Below are 17908 nucleotides of genomic sequence, written 5' to 3'. Positions count from 1 at the left end.
GCCTTCTCTTCTAGAATGATTCTCTCAGTGGTCACCCAATTCAGGCCCCCTACATCCCACATCTCCTTGCTAAGACAGCCAGTTTGGTCTAGTGGTTAAGGCACCAGGGTAGAAACCGGGAGATGGTGAGTTCTAGTCCCACCTTAGGTATGAAAGCTGGCTGGATGTCTTTGGGCCAATCACCAGGTGACAGTGAATTCTAGTCCTGCCTGAGGCACGAAAGCCAGCTGGGTGACTTTGGGCCAATCACCAGGAAACACTATGAAAACCAGGAGACAGTGAGTTCTAGTCCCACTTTAGACATAAAAGCCATCTGGGTGACTTTGGGCTGATCACCAGGTGACAGTGAGTTCTAGTCCCACCTTAGGCATAAGAGCCATCTGGGTGACTGGGCCGATCACCAGGTGACAGTGAGTTCTAGTTCCACCTTATACATAAAAGCCATCTGGGTGACTGGGCTGATCCCCAGGTGACAGTGAATTCTAGTCCTGCCTTAGACATAAAAGCCATCTGGGTGACTGGGCCAATCACCAGGTGAAAACAGGAGACAGTGAGTTCTAGTCCCACTTTAGACATAAAAGCCATCTGGGTGACTAGGCCGATCACCAGGTGACAGTGAGTTCTAGTCCCACCTTAGACATAAAAGCCATCTGGGTGACTGGGCCGATCACCAGGTGACAGTGAATTCTAGTCCCACCTTAGACATAAAAGCCATCTGGGTGACTGGGCCAATCACCGGGTGACAGTGAGTTCTAGTCCCAGCTTTAGACATAAAAGCCATCTGGGTGACTGGGCCAATCACCGGGTGACAGTGAGTTCTAGTCCCACTTTAGACATAAAAGCCATCTGGGTGACTGGGCCAATCACCAGGTGACAGTGAATTCTAGTCCCACCTTAGGCATAAGAGCCATCTGGGTGACTGGGCCGATCACCAGGTGACAGTGAGTTCTAGTTCCACCTTATACATAAAAGCCATCTGGGTGACTGGGCTGATCCCAGGTGACAGTGAATTCTAGTCCTGCCTTAGACATAAAAGCCATCTGGGTGACTGGGCCAATCACCAGGAAACACTATGAAAACCAGGAGACAGTGAGTTCTAGTCCCACTTTAGACATAAAAGCCATCTGGGTGACTGGGCTGATCACCAGGTGACAGTGAGTTCTAGTCCCACCTTAGACATAAAAGCCATCTGGGTGACTTTGGGCTGATCACCAGGTGACAGTGAGTTCTAGTCCTGCCTTAGACATAAAAGCCATCTGGGTGACTGGGCTGATCACCAGGTGACAGTGAGTTCTAGTCCCACCTTAGACATAAAAGCCATCTGGGTGACTTTGGGCTGATCACCAGGTGACAGTGAGTTCTAGTCCTGCCTTAGACATAAAAGCCATCTGGGTGACTTTGGGCCGATCACCAGGTGACAGTGAGTTCTAGTTCCACCTTATACATAAAAGCCATCTGGGTGACTGGGCTGATCACCAGGTGACAGTGAGTTCTAGTCCCACCTTAGACATAAAAGCCATCTGGGTGACTGGGCCGATCACCAGGTGACAGTGAATTCTAGTCCCACCTTAGACATAAAAGCCATCTGGGTGACTGGGCCAATCACCGGGTGACAGTGAGTTCTAGTCCCACTTTAGACATAAAAGCCATCTGGGTGACTGGGCCAATCACCGGGTGACAGTGAGTTCTAGTCCCACTTTAGACATAAAAGCCATCTGGGTGACTGGGCCAATCACCAGGTGACAGTGAATTCTAGTCCCACCTTAGGCATAAGAGCCATCTGGGTGACTGGGCCGATCACCAGGTGACAGTGAGTTCTAGTTCCACCTTATACATAAAAGCCATCTGGGTGACTGGGCTGATCCCCAGGTGACAGTGAATTCTAGTCCTGCCTTAGACATAAAAGCCATCTGGGTGACTGGGCCAATCACCAGGAAACACTATGAAAACCAGGAGACAGTGAGTTCTAGTCCCACTTTAGACATAAAAGCCATCTGGGTGACTAGGCCGATCACCAGGTGACAGTGAGTTCTAGTCCCACCTTAGACATAAAAGCCATCTGGGTGACTTTGGGCCGATCACCAGGTGACAGTGAGTTCTAGTCCCACCTTAGACATAAAAGCCATCTGGGTGACTGGGCTGATCACCAGGTGACAGTGAGTTCTAGTCCCACCTTAGACATAAAAGCCATCTGGGTGACGGGGCCAATCACCAGGTGACAGTGAGTTCTAGTCCCACCTTAGACATAAAAGCCATCTGGGTGACGGGGCCAATCACTAGGTGACAGTGAGTTCTAGTCCTGCCTTAGACATAAAAGCCATCTGGGTGACGGGGCCAATCACCAGGTAACAGTGAGTTCTAGTCCCACCTTAGACATAAAAGCCATCTGGGTGACTGGGCCGATCACCAGGTGACAGTGAGTTCTAGTCCCACCTTAGACATAAAAGCCATCTGGGTGACTTTGGGCCGATCACCAGGTGACAGTGAGTTCTAGTCCCACCTTAGACATAAAAGCCATCTGGGTGACTGGGCTGATCACCAGGTGACAGTGAGTTCTAGTTCCACCTTAGACATAAAAGCCATCTGGGTGACTTTGGGCCGATCACCAGGTGACAGTGAGTTCTAGTCCCACCTTAGACATAAAAGCCATCTGGGTGACGGGGCCAATCACCAGGTGACAGTGAGTTCTAGTCCCACCTTAGACATAAAAGCCATCTGGGTGACTGGGCTGATCACCAGGTGACAGTGAGTTCTAGTCCTGCCTTAGACATAAAAGCCATCTGGGTGACTAGATGATCACCAGGTGACAGTGAGTTCTAGTCCCACTTTAGACATAAAAGCCATCTGGGTGACTTTGGGCCGATCACCAGGTGACAGTGAGTTCTAGTCCCACCTTAGACATAAAAGCCATCTGGGTGACTTTGGGCCGATCACCAGGTGACAGTGAGTTCTAGTTCCACCTTATACATAAAAGCCATCTGGGTGACTGGGCTGATCACCAGGTGACAGTGAGTTCTAGTCCCACTTTAGACATAAAAGCCATCTGGGTGACTAGGCCGATCACCAGGTGACAGTGAGTTCTAGTCCCACCTTAGACATAAAAGCCATCTGGGTGACTTTGGGCCGATCACCAGGTGACAGTGAGTTCTAGTCCCACCTTAGACATAAAAGCCATCTGGGTGACTGGGCTGATCACCAGGTGACAGTGAGTTCTAGTCCCACCTTAGACATAAAAGCCATCTGGGTGACGGGGCCAATCACCAGGTGACAGTGAGTTCTAGTCCCACCTTAGACATAAAAGCCATCTGGGTGACGGGGCCAATCACCAGGTGACAGTGAGTTCTAGTCCCACCTTAGGCATAAGAGCCATCTGGGTGACTGGGCCAATCACTAGGTGACAGTGAGTTCTAGTCCTGCCTTAGACATAAAAGCCATCTGGGTGACGGGGCCAATCACCAGGTAACAGTGAGTTCTAGTCCCACCTTAGACATAAAAGCCATCTGGGTGACGGGGCCAATCACCAGGTGACAGTGAGTTCTAGTCCCACCTTAGGCATAAGAGCCATCTGGGTGACTGGGCCAATCACTAGGTGACAGTGAGTTCTAGTCCTGCCTTAGACATAAAAGCCATCTGGGTGACGGGGCCAATCACCAGGTAACAGTGAGTTCTAGTCCCACCTTAGACATAAAAGCCATCTGGGTGACTGGGCTGATCACCAGGTGACAGTGAGTTCTAGTCCCACCTTAGACATAAAAGCCATCTGGGTGACTTTGGGCCGATCACCAGGTGACAGTGAGTTCTAGTCCCACCTTAGACATAAAAGCCATCTGGGTGACTGGGCTGATCACCAGGTGACAGTGAGTTCTAGTCCCACCTTAGACATAAAAGCCATCTGGGTGACTGGGCTGATCACCAGGTGACAGTGAGTTCTAGTCCCACCTTAGACATAAAAGCCATCTGGGTGACGGGGCCAATCACCAGGTGACAGTGAGTTCTAGTCCCACCTTAGACATAAAAGCCATCTGGGTGACTGGGCTGATCACCAGGTGACAGTGAGTTCTAGTCCCACCTTAGACATAAAAGCCATCTGGGTGACTGGGCTGATCACCAGGTGACAGTGAGTTCTAGTCCTGCCTTAGACATAAAAGCCATCTGGGTGACTAGGCCGATCACCAGGTGACAGTGAGTTCTAGTCCCACCTTAGACATAAAAGCCATCTGGGTGACAGGGCCAATCACCAGGTGACAGTGAGTTCTAGTCCCACCTTAGGCATAAGAGCCATCTGGGTGACTGGGCCAATCACTAGGTGACAGTGAGTTCTAGTCCTGCCTTAGACATAAAAGCCATCTGGGTGTGGGGCCAATCACCAGGTAACAGTGAGTTCTAGTCCCACCTTAGACATAAAAGCCATCTGGGTGACTGGGCTGATCACCAGGTGACAGTGAGTTCTAGTCCCACCTTAGACATAAAAGCCATCTGGGTGACTTTGGGCCGATCACCAGGTGACAGTGAGTTCTAGTCCCACCTTAGACATAAAAGCCATCTGGGTGACTGGGCTGATCACCAGGTGACAGTGAGTTCTAGTTCCACCTTAGACATAAAAGCCATCTGGGTGACTGGGCTGATCACCAGGTGACAGTGAGTTCTAGTCCCACCTTAGACATAAAAGCCATCTGGGTGACGGGGCCAATCACCAGGTGACAGTGAGTTCTAGTCCCACCTTAGACATAAAAGCCATCTGGGTGACTGGGCTGATCACCAGGTGACAGTGAGTTCTAGTCCTGCCTTAGACATAAAAGCCATCTGGGTGACTAGGCCGATCACCAGGTGACAGTGAGTTCTAGTCCCACCTTAGACATAAAAGCCATCTGGGTGACGGGGCCAATCACCAGGTGACAGTGAGTTCTAGTCCCACCTTAGACATAAAAGCCATCTGGGTGACTGGGCTGATCACCAGGTGACAGTGAGTTCTAGTCCCACTTTAGACATAAAAGCCATCTGGGTGACTGGGCCGATCACCAGGTGACAGTGAGTTCTAGTCCCACCTTAGACATAAAAGCCATCTGGGTGACTGGGCTGATCACCAGGTGACAGTGAGTTCTAGTTCCACCTTATACATAAAAGCCATCTGGGTGACTGGGCTGATCACCAGGTGACAGTGAGTTCTAGTCCCACTTTAGACATAAAAGCCATCTGGGTGACTTTGGGCCGATCACCAGGTGACAGTGAGTTCTAGTCCCACCTTAGACATAAAAGCCATCTGGGTGACTTTGGGCCGATCACCAGGTGACAGTGAGTTCTAGTTCCACCTTATACATAAAAGCCATCTGGGTGACTGGGCTGATCACCAGGTGACAGTGAGTTCTAGTCCCACTTTAGACATAAAAGCCATCTGGGTGACTGGGCTGATCACCAGGTGACAGTGAGTTCTAGTCCCACCTTAGACATAAAAGCCATCTGGGTGACTTTGGGCTGATCACCAGGTGACAGTGAGTTCTAGTCCTGCCTTAGACATAAAAGCCATCTGGGTGACTTTGGGCCGATCACCAGGTGACAGTGAGTTCTAGTTCCACCTTATACATAAAAGCCATCTGGGTGACTGGGCTGATCACCAGGTGACAGTGAGTTCTAGTCCCACTTTAGACATAAAAGCCATCTGGGTGACTGGGCTGATCACCAGGTGACAGTGAGTTCTAGTCCCACCTTAGACATAAAAGCCATCTGGGTGACTTTGGGCTGATCACCAGGTGACAGTGAGTTCTAGTCCTGCCTTAGACATAAAAGCCATCTGGGTGACTTTGGGCTGATCACCAGGTGACAGTGAGTTCTAGTCCCACCTTAGACATAAAAGCCATCTGGGTGACTTTGGGCTGATCACCAGGTGACAGTGAGTTCTAGTCCCACCTTAGACATAAAAGCCATCTGGGTGACTTTGGGCTGATCACCAGGTGACAGTGAGTTCTAGTCCCACTTTAGACATAAAAGCCATCTGGGTGACTAGGCCGATCACCAGGTCACAGTGAGTTCTAGTCCCACCTTAGGCATAAGAGCCATCTGGGTGACTGGGCCAATCACTAGGTGACAGTGAGTTCTAGTTCCACCTTAGACATAAAAGCCATCTGGGTGACTGGGCCAATCACCAGGTGACAGTGAGTTCTAGTCCCACCTTAGACATAAAAGCCATCTGGGTGACTGGGCTGATCACCAGGTGACAGTGAGTTCTAGTCCTGCCTTAGACATAAAAGCCATCTGGGTGACTAGGCCGATCACCAGGTGACAGTGAGTTCTAGTCCCACCTTAGACATAAAAGCCATCTGGGTGACGGGGCCAATCACCAGGTGACAGTGAGTTCTAGTCCCACCTTAGACATAAAAGCCATCTGGGTGACGGGGCCAATCACCAGGTGACAGTGAGTTCTAGTCCCACCTTAGACATAAAAGCCATCTGGGTGACGGGGCCAATCACCAGGTGACAGTGAGTTCTAGTCCCACCTTAGACATAAAAGCCATCTGGGTGACGGGGCCAATCACCAGGTGACAGTGAGTTCTAGTCCCACCTTATACATAAAAGCCATCTGGGTGACTGGGCTGATCACCAGGTGACAGTGAGTTCTAGTCCCACTTTAGACATAAAAAGCCATCTGGGTGACTGGGCTGATCACCAGGTGACAGTGAGTTCTAGTCCCACCTTAGACATAAAAGCCATCTGGGTGACTTTGGGCTGATCACCAGGTGACAGTGAGTTCTAGTCCTGCCTTAGACATAAAAGCCATCTGGGTGACTTTGGGCTGATCACCAGGTGACAGTGAGTTCTAGTCCCACCTTAGACATAAAAGCCATCTGGGTGACTTTGGGCTGATCACCAGGTGACAGTGAGTTCTAGTCCCACCTTAGACATAAAAGCCATCTGGGTGACTTTGGGCTGATCACCAGGTGACAGTGAGTTCTAGTCCCACTTTAGACATAAAAGCCATCTGGGTGACTAGGCCGATCACCAGGTCACAGTGAGTTCTAGTCCCACCTTAGGCATAAGAGCCATCTGGGTGACTGGGCCAATCACTAGGTGACAGTGAGTTCTAGTTCCACCTAGACATAAAAGCCATCTGGGTGACTGGGCCAATCACCAGGTGACAGTGAGTTCTAGTCCCACCTTAGACATAAAAGCCATCTGGGTGACTGGGCTGATCACCAGGTGACAGTGAGTTCTAGTCCTGCCTTAGACATAAAAAGCCATCTGGGTGACTAGGCCGATCACCAGGTGACAGTGAGTTCTAGTCCCACCTTAGACATAAAAGCCATCTGGGTGACGGGGCCAATCACCAGGTGACAGTGAGTTCTAGTCCCACCTTAGACATAAAAGCCATCTGGGTGACGGGCCAATCACCAGGTGACAGTGAGTTCTAGTCCCACCTTAGACATAAAAGCCATCTGGGTGACGGGGCCAATCACCAGGTGACAGTGAGTTCTAGTCCTGCCTTAGACATAAAAGCCATCTGGGTGACTTTGGGCTGATCACCAGGTGACAGTGAGTTCTAGTCCCGCCTTAGACATAAAAGCCATCTGGGTGACTTTGGGCTGATCACCAGGTGACAGTGAGTTCTAGTCCCGCCTTAGACATAAAAGCCATCTGGGTGACTTTGGGCTGATCACCAGGTGACAGTGAGTTCTAGTCCCACCTTAGACATAAAAGCCATCTGGGTGACTTTGGGCGAATCACCAGGTGACAGTGAGTTCTAGTCCCACCTTAGACATAAAAGCCATCTGGGTGACTGGGCCGATCACCAGGTGACAGTGAGTTCTAGTCCCACCTTAGACATAAAAGCCATCTGGGTGACTGGGCCGATCACCAGGTGACAGTGAGTTCTAGTCCCACCTTAGACATAAAAGCCATCTGGGTGACTGGGCCAATCACCGGGTGACAGTGAGTTCTAGCCCTGGCTTAGGCACAAAAGCCAACTGGATAACTTTGGGTCAATCACCAAGAGACAGTGAGTTCTAGTCCTGCATTAGGCATGAAAGCCATCTGGGTGACTGGGCTGATCATCCGGCGACAGTGAGTTCAAGTCCTGCTTTAGGCACGAAAGCCAGCTGGGTGACTTTATGCCAGTCATTCTCTCAACCATCTCCACCGCCAAGCAAACCGCCCAATCTAGTCTACAAAATCAACGCAAAATCTGCTGATTTCAAAGAAAACTTTAATATCCGCCTTTCGCTGAAAACGAAAGCCTTGTGGGTGAAAGCCGCTCAGAAACTTGAGGCAGGCGGAGGGCAATAACCAAGAATATCTCCCAACATCAAACCTTTCCGCTCTATGATTTGACCCAGGAGGGCAAAGAAACGGCCTTGAAATGGCCCCAGTTGGATTTTATTCCCCCCCCCCCAAATAGTTTGGGGCAGATGGAACAAGGAATAAAATCCATGAAAACGAGCGTCTGTTTTGAAATTGTTGCTCCTTCTGTGGAACTCCTCCCACATTACAGGACAGAGAAGAGAAGGGGGTGCTGTGTTTTTTTTAATTCACACCCCCTCAAAAAACAACAACCCAGCACCCCAACATTCAGGGCATTCCCATTAACAAATCTCAGTTCAAATCTTCCCTAAGTCTCCCCAGTTGTCCTTGTTTCAGTTCAACTTGGCGGCCCTTCCGTCCAGGTGCATTGGTCAGAGGGCCGGCTGGGGAAGATGGAGACTGTAGTCCCAAACTCCTGGAAGTTGCAAAGCTGCTTCTGGACCGGGCCAGAGTTTGTTTTTTTGGTGTTTTTTTTGCCACCCGGCAGAGCCGGTGAGAAGTAACTGGTGAATGGTGTGGTAAGGCTCATTTCTTTCCCAGCTGAGCTTTCGCCTGCTCCAGCTTGGCCACCACGGTGGCGTCGGTGCATTTTGAGAGGATAAGTGCCATTTCTGCTTCGTTCTTGCGCTCCACGGCGGCTTCGGCGGCTTGAGTGAAGTCCCTACAGCCACAGAAGGAAGAAAAATGACATTCAAAAGAGCCAAAAGCTCATTCGATCCCTTTCCGGAGATTTTCAGCGGCAAAGCTGAACGCTAAGTGAATAGTCCTCATGAGGGAGCCTTTCTAATAATCATAACTATATTATTTATATATTATAATATGATATATAATAATATGATATTAAATAATACTATTATTATTTCTAATGTTAGGGTTTGGGGATTAACCCCTAGCAGAGTATTGCAGCAGTAGTCAAGCCAGGCAGCCAAAGGAGAGTGGAAGATATTTTTATCGGCTGATAAAGATATTGCAAGGACTCTTAACTTGGACTATACTAGTGAGTCTTACTGGATGGAAATACTGTGAATGACTTAATGGACTGAATGACAATGCTTAAACTCTAATTGGATTAAAAACTATTTAAACTACAAACAGTGTTTGTGTTCAGTGTGTGTATACTCTGGGGCCCTGCCTGGTTTGACTACTGCTGCAATACTCTTCTAGGGGTTAATCCTCAAACCCTAACATTGGTTATGGGCCCAGCAGCATAGTCTAACTAACCAGGATATAGCAGAGAGAGTTGGTGTGAGTTGCACATTACTGTAAAAACAAACTGTTTTAATTAGTTTAAAATAGTCAAAATATCTGAAGAGTAATGGCACAAGTAAATTTGTCACAACTGTCCATAATATCCAGGCTGGATGGAACAAACTATGTTTCATGGTCAATGAAATGTAGTTTACTTCTACGCAGAGAAGGTTTGTGGGACATTATAGCAAACCCACCAGATGTGAGTAGCTGGGATCCTGCTAATGATGATGATAACGAAAAGTTACAAGACTTTAAACTGAAGAATGAGCAGGCTTTATGCATCATAGGACTGACTCTCTGTGATCAGCAGCTTGTCCATATTCGTGGAGAAGAAAATGCTGCAAACTGCTGGGAGAACCTCAGGAAGATTTATGTTCGGGACAGTGTAGGAGCACATATAAATCTTACACGGAAGCTTTTTCGAACGCATCTTCAGAGGAATGGAGATATGTTAGTTCATTTAAACTGTATGAAGAGCATTTTTCAAGATTTGCAAGAAAAAGAGCTTATATTTAATGAACTGCAACAAGTCTACATAATATTATCTTCATTAGATCAAAGCTATGATGACTATGTGACTTCGTTAGAGGTATTGCCTAAAGAAAGCCTCTCATTAACCGAGATTACAGGCAGGCTACTAGAAGAAGCCAGAAGAAGGCGTGAGCGTGACGAGCTGAGAGAAGATAAGAAAGAAGAGAAATTATCTTCAAAGTTTGAAAGAAACCAGCAAAGCAAAGTACAGCACCTGGAAGAAGAGAATTTATCTTCGACAGCATACACAATTAAAAAGTGTTTTAATTGTGGAGGCAGAGGACATTTGGCAAGATTCTGCAAAAAGAGAAAAAGCCAGAATGTAAAAAAGCCAAAGAAAGCATTTGAACTAGCCATGTTTAGCAACTCTGATGTGAAGAATAATTTATGGGTGGTTGACAGTGGCGCATCCCACTGCATCACAAGAGATAAGACAAAATTTATAAAAATGTCTACAAGTTCTCAACATATATCTCTTGCCAATGGCTGGAACCTGAAAGCTAAAGGTCAAGGTTTTGCACGTTGTCCGTACATAAACCAGGATATAAAAATGTTGTATGTACCGCAACTAAAGTTTAATTTGCTTTCAGTAAGGGTATTAGATAAATTAGGTTATGTAATTACTTTTAAAGATAATAATTGCATAATTGAAAAAGATAACAAAAGGGTAACTGCAGCTTTAAATGGAACATTATATGTCTTAGATAATAGTAAGAAAGGGGAGGCTCAAACTGTATTTAATAATATAAAGCCTCATGATGAATGTATCCATTTATTGCATAGGCGTTTGGGGCATGTAAATTTTAAAATGCTAAAAGCGTACAGTTGAGTTATCTGAAGGAATAAGGTTAAAACCTTGTGATAAATATTTGCGTTGTAATGTTTGCTGTGAAGATAAGAGCAAAGTATTGCCTGCAAATAGGCTAAATGGTTTCAAAACAAAAGAACCTTTAGAAGTAGTATTTGCAGACATAATAGGTCCAAAGAAACCCAGTATGGGGGGTGCTAGATATATACTGAGCATTATGGACCATTATTCTAGATATGGGTTTTGCTATTTAATGAAAAGCAAAACTGAAACATATCAACATTTTTTCAATTGGCTTAGGTTTGCTGAAAGAAAGTCTAAACGACAATTGATAACCCTGGTGACAGATAATGGTACGGAATTTATTAATAACAAATTCCAGAACAGACTTAAGGTAGCTGGAATAGAGCATAAGAAGTCTGCTCCATACAGGCCAGAACATAATGCTTTTATTGAAAGAAGAGGCCAAACACTACAGGCAATGGTTAGAACAATGTTAAATGATTCTGGGTTACCTGATTCTTTGTGGGGAGGCTACAATGTGTGCTAATAACATATTGAACAACGTTGTTAATACAACAACAGGTGAAATTCCATTCACCAGGTGGCATGGCAGGAAACCTGACCTAAGTTACCTGCACACATTTGGTGCACCAGCATGGGTGCATATTCCTGCACAACTCAGAAAAAAAGGGCAACATAGAGCTAAAAGATTTTTCTTCGTTGGTTATCAAGCAAACCATAGGGCATATAGATTTTGGGAAAAAGGCACATCTAAAGTGTTATGTAGTGCTAGTGCCCAATTTCTAGAACATGAAGGATGGGAGAAATTAGAACAGGATGCCAATAAAGATGTAATTATTGAATCCTATAGAAATCCCATTAGTTATCCCTGTAACTTTAAAAATAAAGTAAAGAGACAAATACAGGATGAAATAGTGCCCATAAAGGAAGAAACAGATTCAATAGCTGAACAGGATGAGGAAGATGAACAGGTAGTAGTTCAACAAAGTCCTCCTGTAAGCCCTGTAATTCCCAGAAGAACTACACGTGTATCTAGACCGCCTGATAGGTACCAGGCTAACACAGTGTGCCAGATTAATCAAGTTCCTAATTCTGTTGAAGAAATTAAAAAGTATCCTAATAAGGAAAAAGAAAGATGGTATGCAGCAATGAATAAGGAACTGAATTCATTAAGAGATATGAAGGTGTATGAAAATGCCAAATTACCTGTAGGAAAGAAATCCATTGGCTGCAAATGGATATTTAAGGTAAAAACAGATAAGGATGGTAATTTAATCCATAAGGCAAGGTTAGTAGCCCAAGGTTTTAGGCAGAATGCTAATGACTATGATGAGGTGTTTGCACCTAGTCTTAAGGCAGCAACCTTGAGAGCAGCTTTAGTGTGGGCAGCTAGTAAAAACTATAGTTAACCATCTAGATGTGGAAACTGCTTACTTGCACGCCCCATTAAAACATATTATTTATATGAAAAAACCTGTTGGTATTAAAAAGTGAAAATAAGGATAATAATGATTGTTGGTTGTTAAAGAAAAGCCTCTATGGTCTAAAACAATCAGGCTATGAATGGAACCAGTATATTGTAAAGGAACTAGACAATATAGGATTTAAAGCTGGTTTAGCCGATCCATGTCTGTTTAAGAGGGAGACAAATGGGAAAGTATCATTATTATTACTATTCACAGATGACATTGCATTGATAACTGAAACTAATGATGAAGCAAATAAAATAATAGCATCATTAGGAAAGAGAATAAAGATCAAGCAATTAGGGGAGATAAAGAAGTATCTCGGTTTGAATATAAAGAAAACACGAAAAGGTTTTAAGATATCTCAGGAAGATAAGATAAGCAAATTACTAAAAGATTACAAGATGGAGCTTTGTAAGCCAGCTAAGACTCCAATGAGTCAGGAGTTTAGCAACACTGATGTACAAAGCCCTGAGTTTGATAAGGTGATTTATCAATCTTTAATTGGTAGTTTGAGTTATATTAGTAATTGGTCTAGACCAGATATATCGTACTGCGTGAATCAGTTGGCTAGATTCAATTCTGCACCATGTGAAAGACACTGGATTGCAGCTAAGAGGATATTAAGATATCTTAAAAAGACAATGAATTATTCATTGTATTTAGAACCAAAGGGTGATTTAATTCTGAGTGCTTATGCAGATGCTAGCTTTGCATCAGAAAGAGACACTAGAAAGTCGACTTCAGGAACAGCCATAATGCTGGGTAAGACGTTAATAGGCTGGAAGTCAATAAGACAACAGCATATAAGTTTGTCTACTATGGAGGCAGAATTCTCCTGTTTATCACTGTTATGTACAGAATTAATAATGTATAAACAAATGTTAATTGATATAGGTATAACAGTAGATTATCCTATAATTATACATGAAGATAATCAGGCAGCAATTCAAATGGCCACAAATATTGGAGTAAAAACAAGGAGCAAGCATACAGATGTAAGATACCTAAACGTGAGACAATCTGTAAGAAGTAAGATGATTCAGCTAGAGTACTGTATGTCGGAGGACAATTTAGCTGATAATTTTACTAAAGCCCAAGGTGCCAGTAAGCACCAGGAGAGTTGTGAAAAATATGGGGTTAGATTGTAAAGGTATTATATATTTATTTCACCCAAAAGGGGAGTATGTTAGGTATAACATTGATACCAAATATGGTTTGGGTGAATAAATATATAAAACTTAGATATCATGGTTTAAGTGCTTATCACTTTAAGCACAATGCAGCAGGACGATTAAGGGTGCGGTTAGAAGTTACAATATAAGGAAGCATTAGAAGCTGGAAAGCTTACTGTCTGTTACTGTTACTGTGTGCTGCTGCGACTAACTGTGTGTTACTGTGACTAACTGTGATTACTGACTGTGAGTTACTGTGACTGAACTGTTATTGTTTGCTACTGTTTGCTTATTTACTGCGTAATTCTACTGAATATCCAGCGTTTGTTTCTCTGGAGAGTGAAACCGGAGGAGGAGAAGATATTTTTATCGGCTGATAAAGATATTGCAAGGACTCTTAACTTGGACTATACTAGTGAGTCTTACTGGATGGAAATACTGTGAATGACTTAATGGACTGAATGACAATGCTTAAACTCTAATTGGATTAAAAACTATTTAAACTACAAACAGTGTTTGTGTTCAGTGTGTGTATACTCTGGGGCCCTGCCTGGTTTGACTACTGCTGCAATACTCTTCTAGGGGTTAATCCTCAAACCCTAACATCTAATAATAATAATTAGCCAGCTAATCCCTCACCCACCCCTGCAGAATTTCTTGAGGAGAATTAAAAGCTTCTCCACATCTAAAATGGCCCTCTGATAAATATGGTGTATATATTTGGATTCAGAGCCCTTTTTAAAAAAATAATGTGGGTTCAAATTCTGCATTTCCTCAGCTTTAAAATCACAAATTGGGGCTGGGTCCACTGAGGTCACCTAGTTCGGTGTTGCTCAAACGTGGCCCCTTTAAGACCTGTGGGACTTCAATTCCCAGAAGCTGGCTGGGGTGTGTGTGGAATTCTGGGAGTTGAAGTCCCACAGGTCTTAGAGGGGCCACGTTTGAAAAAAAACACACAAGAAAACAGTGATTTCATCCCATTTCTGCTGAAGGCAGGAATCCAGATACTAAAATTTAAACCCATTCTCCTGCCTTTTGCCTTGAGGGAGGACAGCTCTTGAGCCCTCTTTTTTGGAGGGTGTGTGTGACCCCCTTAGGGGTCTCTCATGTACCTTCTTGGCAGGATTTCACTCTGAAAAGGGATGAAAATGCACCCCAGTTCAAGTCAGAGGAGCAGAAAAGGAGGCCGAGAAGGCCCAGAAAGGCTCTGACCCACATATCTGGGGTCCCACCACTCAGGAAATTTAAGGGGGCGGGAGTCTGAGATGCCGGGGAGGGTTGGGGGGGGCACGCCTGCTACCTACCCCACCAAGAGGAACGCCTTCACTTTCTGTTCGGGGGTGACTCGGGCGGCGTACTTCTTGGCTTCGCCCGGCCTGCCATACTTCATGCTGATCTCTGCAAAGGGCTGCAAGGGAGGAAAGGGGACCACACAGTGATCGCGTGCAAAGGGCCAGGCCAATCACAGGAGAAAACACAAGGCCGATTCTTTTTTTTTTTTTTTTTCAGACCTTGATCCACCTCGGTGGAAATGTCAAGGAATTTTAAGATCTGTTGAAGGGATGGTCGGAAGTCATTATATTTCATAAGGTTAGGGTTTTTCTTTCTTACTTCTCTTTTATTCTTTCTTTCCTTTTCTTCCTCCTTCTTTCCTTCCTTCCTTTCATCAATCTCTCCTTCCTTCCATCCATCCATCTCAATCCTTTCTTTACTCCTCTTTCTTTCCATCTCAAGCTTTCCTTTCTTTCCTTTTTCCTTCCATCTCAATCCATCTATTTCAGCCCTTCCTTCTTTCCTTCCATCTCGATCCTTCGTTCCATCCATCTCAATCCTTCCTTCTTTACTTCTCTTGCCTTCCATCTCAATCCATCCACCTCAGTCCTTCCTTCTTTCCTTCCATTCTCGATCCTTCCTTCCTTCCATCTTAATCCTTCCCTCCCTCCCTTTCTACCTCAATCCTTCCCTTCCCTTCTTTTCTTTTCCCATCTCTTTCTTTCTATCTGTTTTTATTTTATGTAAAACCCTCGGTAAACAGAACAGAACAAAGGCAAGGAATTGAGGTCTCGTCTTGACAAATGGCTGGGAGGGAAGATACAATTACTCAGTTCTGCAGAAACAAAACACACACACACACACACACACACACCCTCCAACTTGACTTTTTAGCCCTTCAAAAAATTGGTAGTGAAAATTTTGGACAAGAAGATCCATCCAAGACAGCTTGGAAGAATAGTTCCTAACTACGGACTTCAACTCCCAGAATTCTCATCCATGGCCATGCTGACTCTGGAATTCCGGGATTTCAGGTCCATCTACTTGGACATGCCCCAGATTGGGACACAACGCCCTACAAAAATCCAGAAACATTTCTGGCGGTGTCCTTTTCTTGACGTGTCTACTTTCCCCCCCCCGGGGATATCTTCCTGAGAAACTGTAGAATTCAAGTGTGTTGAGTTAAGAAAACAGACCCACCACCATTTCCCCCATCATCTTCTCACCAGGTAGCCGATAGGTGACTTTTTGGACTTGGAGAACTTCTCTAGATCTTCCCAGGCCCCTTGTTCCGCCAAGGCACTGATCTTCAGCCACCAGAACCTGTCAAGACAGCAAGGGAACAGATCAAGAACAAACATTTTTATTAGAGTAGAGTAGAGTAGAGTAGAGTAGAGTAGAGTAGAGTAGAGTAGAATTGAATAGAGTACAATAGAATAGAATTGAGTAGAGTGAATAGAATAGAATAGAATAGAATAGAATAGAATAGAATAGAATAGAATAGAATAGAATAGAATAGAATTCTTTATTGGCCAAGTGTGATTGGATACACAAGGAATTTGTCTTGGTGCAGATGCTCTCAGTGTACATAAAAGAAAAGATACATTCGTCAAAAGTCAAGAATCGTCAGGTGCAACACTTAATGATAGTCATGGGGTACAATAAGCAATCAAATCATACTAGGAAACAGTCCATATAAATCGTAAGGATACAAGCGACAAAGTTATAATCATACAGTCATAAGTGGGAAGAGATGGGTGAAAGGAAGGATGGGAGGATTAATAATAATAGTAATGCAGACTTTGTAAACAGTTGGACCGTGTTGAAGGAATTATTTGTTTAGCAGAGTGATGGCGTTTGGGGAAAAAACTGTCCTTGTGTCTAGTTGTTTTGGTGTGCAGGGCTCTATAGCGTCATTTTGAGGGAAGGAGTTGAAACAGTTTATGTCCGGGATGTGAGGGGTCTGTAGATATTTCCACAGCCCTCTTTTTGACTCATGCGGGATACAGGTCCTCCATGGAAGGCAAGTCAGTAGTAATTGTTTTTTTCTGCAGTCCTAATTATCCTCTGAAGTCTGTGTCTGTCCTGTTGGGTTGCAGAACCAACCCAGACAGTTCTAGAGGTGCAGATGACAGACGCCATCATTCCTCTGTAGAACTGGGTCAGCAGCTCCTTGGGCAATTTGGCCTTCCTGACATTCTTTGTTGTGCTTTTTTGATGACATTTTTGATGTTGGGTGTTCATTTTAGCTTTGAGATATGATAGAACCTAGAAATTTAAAGGTCTCTACTGTTGATACTGTGTTGATACTGTGATACAGTCTCAGCTGTATACTAGTTAGTATATCTGTCTCCAATTTGAGATTCTCCAGATGTGTTGGAAGACACACGTGACTTTTTTGAGGAAAGCTGAGCGAGAATATATGACTTATCTCATTCCAGTCCATCTTCATACAGAGTTTAAGTCAGGGGGGTGTCCAATTTTGGCAACTTTAAAAGCTGTGGACTTCAACTCCCAGAATTCCCCAGCCAGCCCTCCGGAGGCTGAAAACAGGCTCTTCCGGTATTTCCCAGACATGATATTCTTCCGATTAAAATCGGAATTCTGATTTTTTTGGAAATCGCCCACCCCCCCTTTCCCCCCCTTCTTCTCCTCCTTCCCCTCCCCTCGGAGGCCCCTGAGTCAGGAGTTGCTACTGCCGGCGCGGCTCCAGTCCCGCGTTGCCTCGGGAAGGGAAAGGCAAAAAGGAAGAGCGCGGCGGCGCTTTACAACAGCAGCAGCGGCACCGGAGGCTCAGGCTCAGCGGCTCCCGGTTTTGCCTTTCCTTTCCCAAGGCAACGCGGGACTGGAGTCACGCGGAGCCGCGCCGGCGGTAGCAACTCCTGACAGCCCCAGCCGGACACCTGAGTGGAGCCTGGGTGGTGCGAGCGGAGGCCGCTGAGCGGCAGGAAAAGGGAGCTGGGCAGCCACGGACCATCCGTCTCTCCGTGCAACACGCCACCGCCCGGCCCTGGCGAGGGAAAGCAGCGGGCGCTCCCGGGCGGCGGCCTCGGCCCCGCCCCAGGAAGCGGCTGCCCAGCTCTGGAGCTGAT

General features: G+C 45.5%; 1 protein-coding gene across 1 annotated transcript in view; it reads right to left on the bottom strand.

The window, feature by feature from the left end:
• Nucleotides 1-8177: 8177 nt before the first annotated feature.
• The window catches only part of VPS16 (VPS16 core subunit of CORVET and HOPS complexes), a 49989-nt gene continuing 40258 nt past the window's right edge, over nt 8178-17908 (bottom strand). The window contains exons 22-24 of the mRNA XM_087962610.1: nt 16043-16139; nt 14849-14952; nt 8178-8950 (exon numbers count right to left, since the gene is read on the bottom strand). Of these exons, the coding sequence (XP_087818736.1) occupies nt 8815-8950; nt 14849-14952; nt 16043-16139 (337 nt within the window). The 3' untranslated portion in view covers nt 8178-8814. The remainder of the gene's footprint in view (nt 8951-14848; nt 14953-16042; nt 16140-17908) is intronic.

This window comes from Notechis scutatus, chromosome 4 (genome assembly GCF_049901735.1).
Source record: "Notechis scutatus isolate UNSWTSFEM ecotype Mainland chromosome 4, rNotScu1.2, whole genome shotgun sequence".
In the NCBI taxonomy this organism is placed as follows: Eukaryota; Metazoa; Chordata; class Lepidosauria; order Squamata; family Elapidae; genus Notechis; species Notechis scutatus.
The sequence above is the reverse complement of the archived record's forward strand: the minus strand, read 5'-3'. Positions and strand labels throughout refer to the sequence as shown.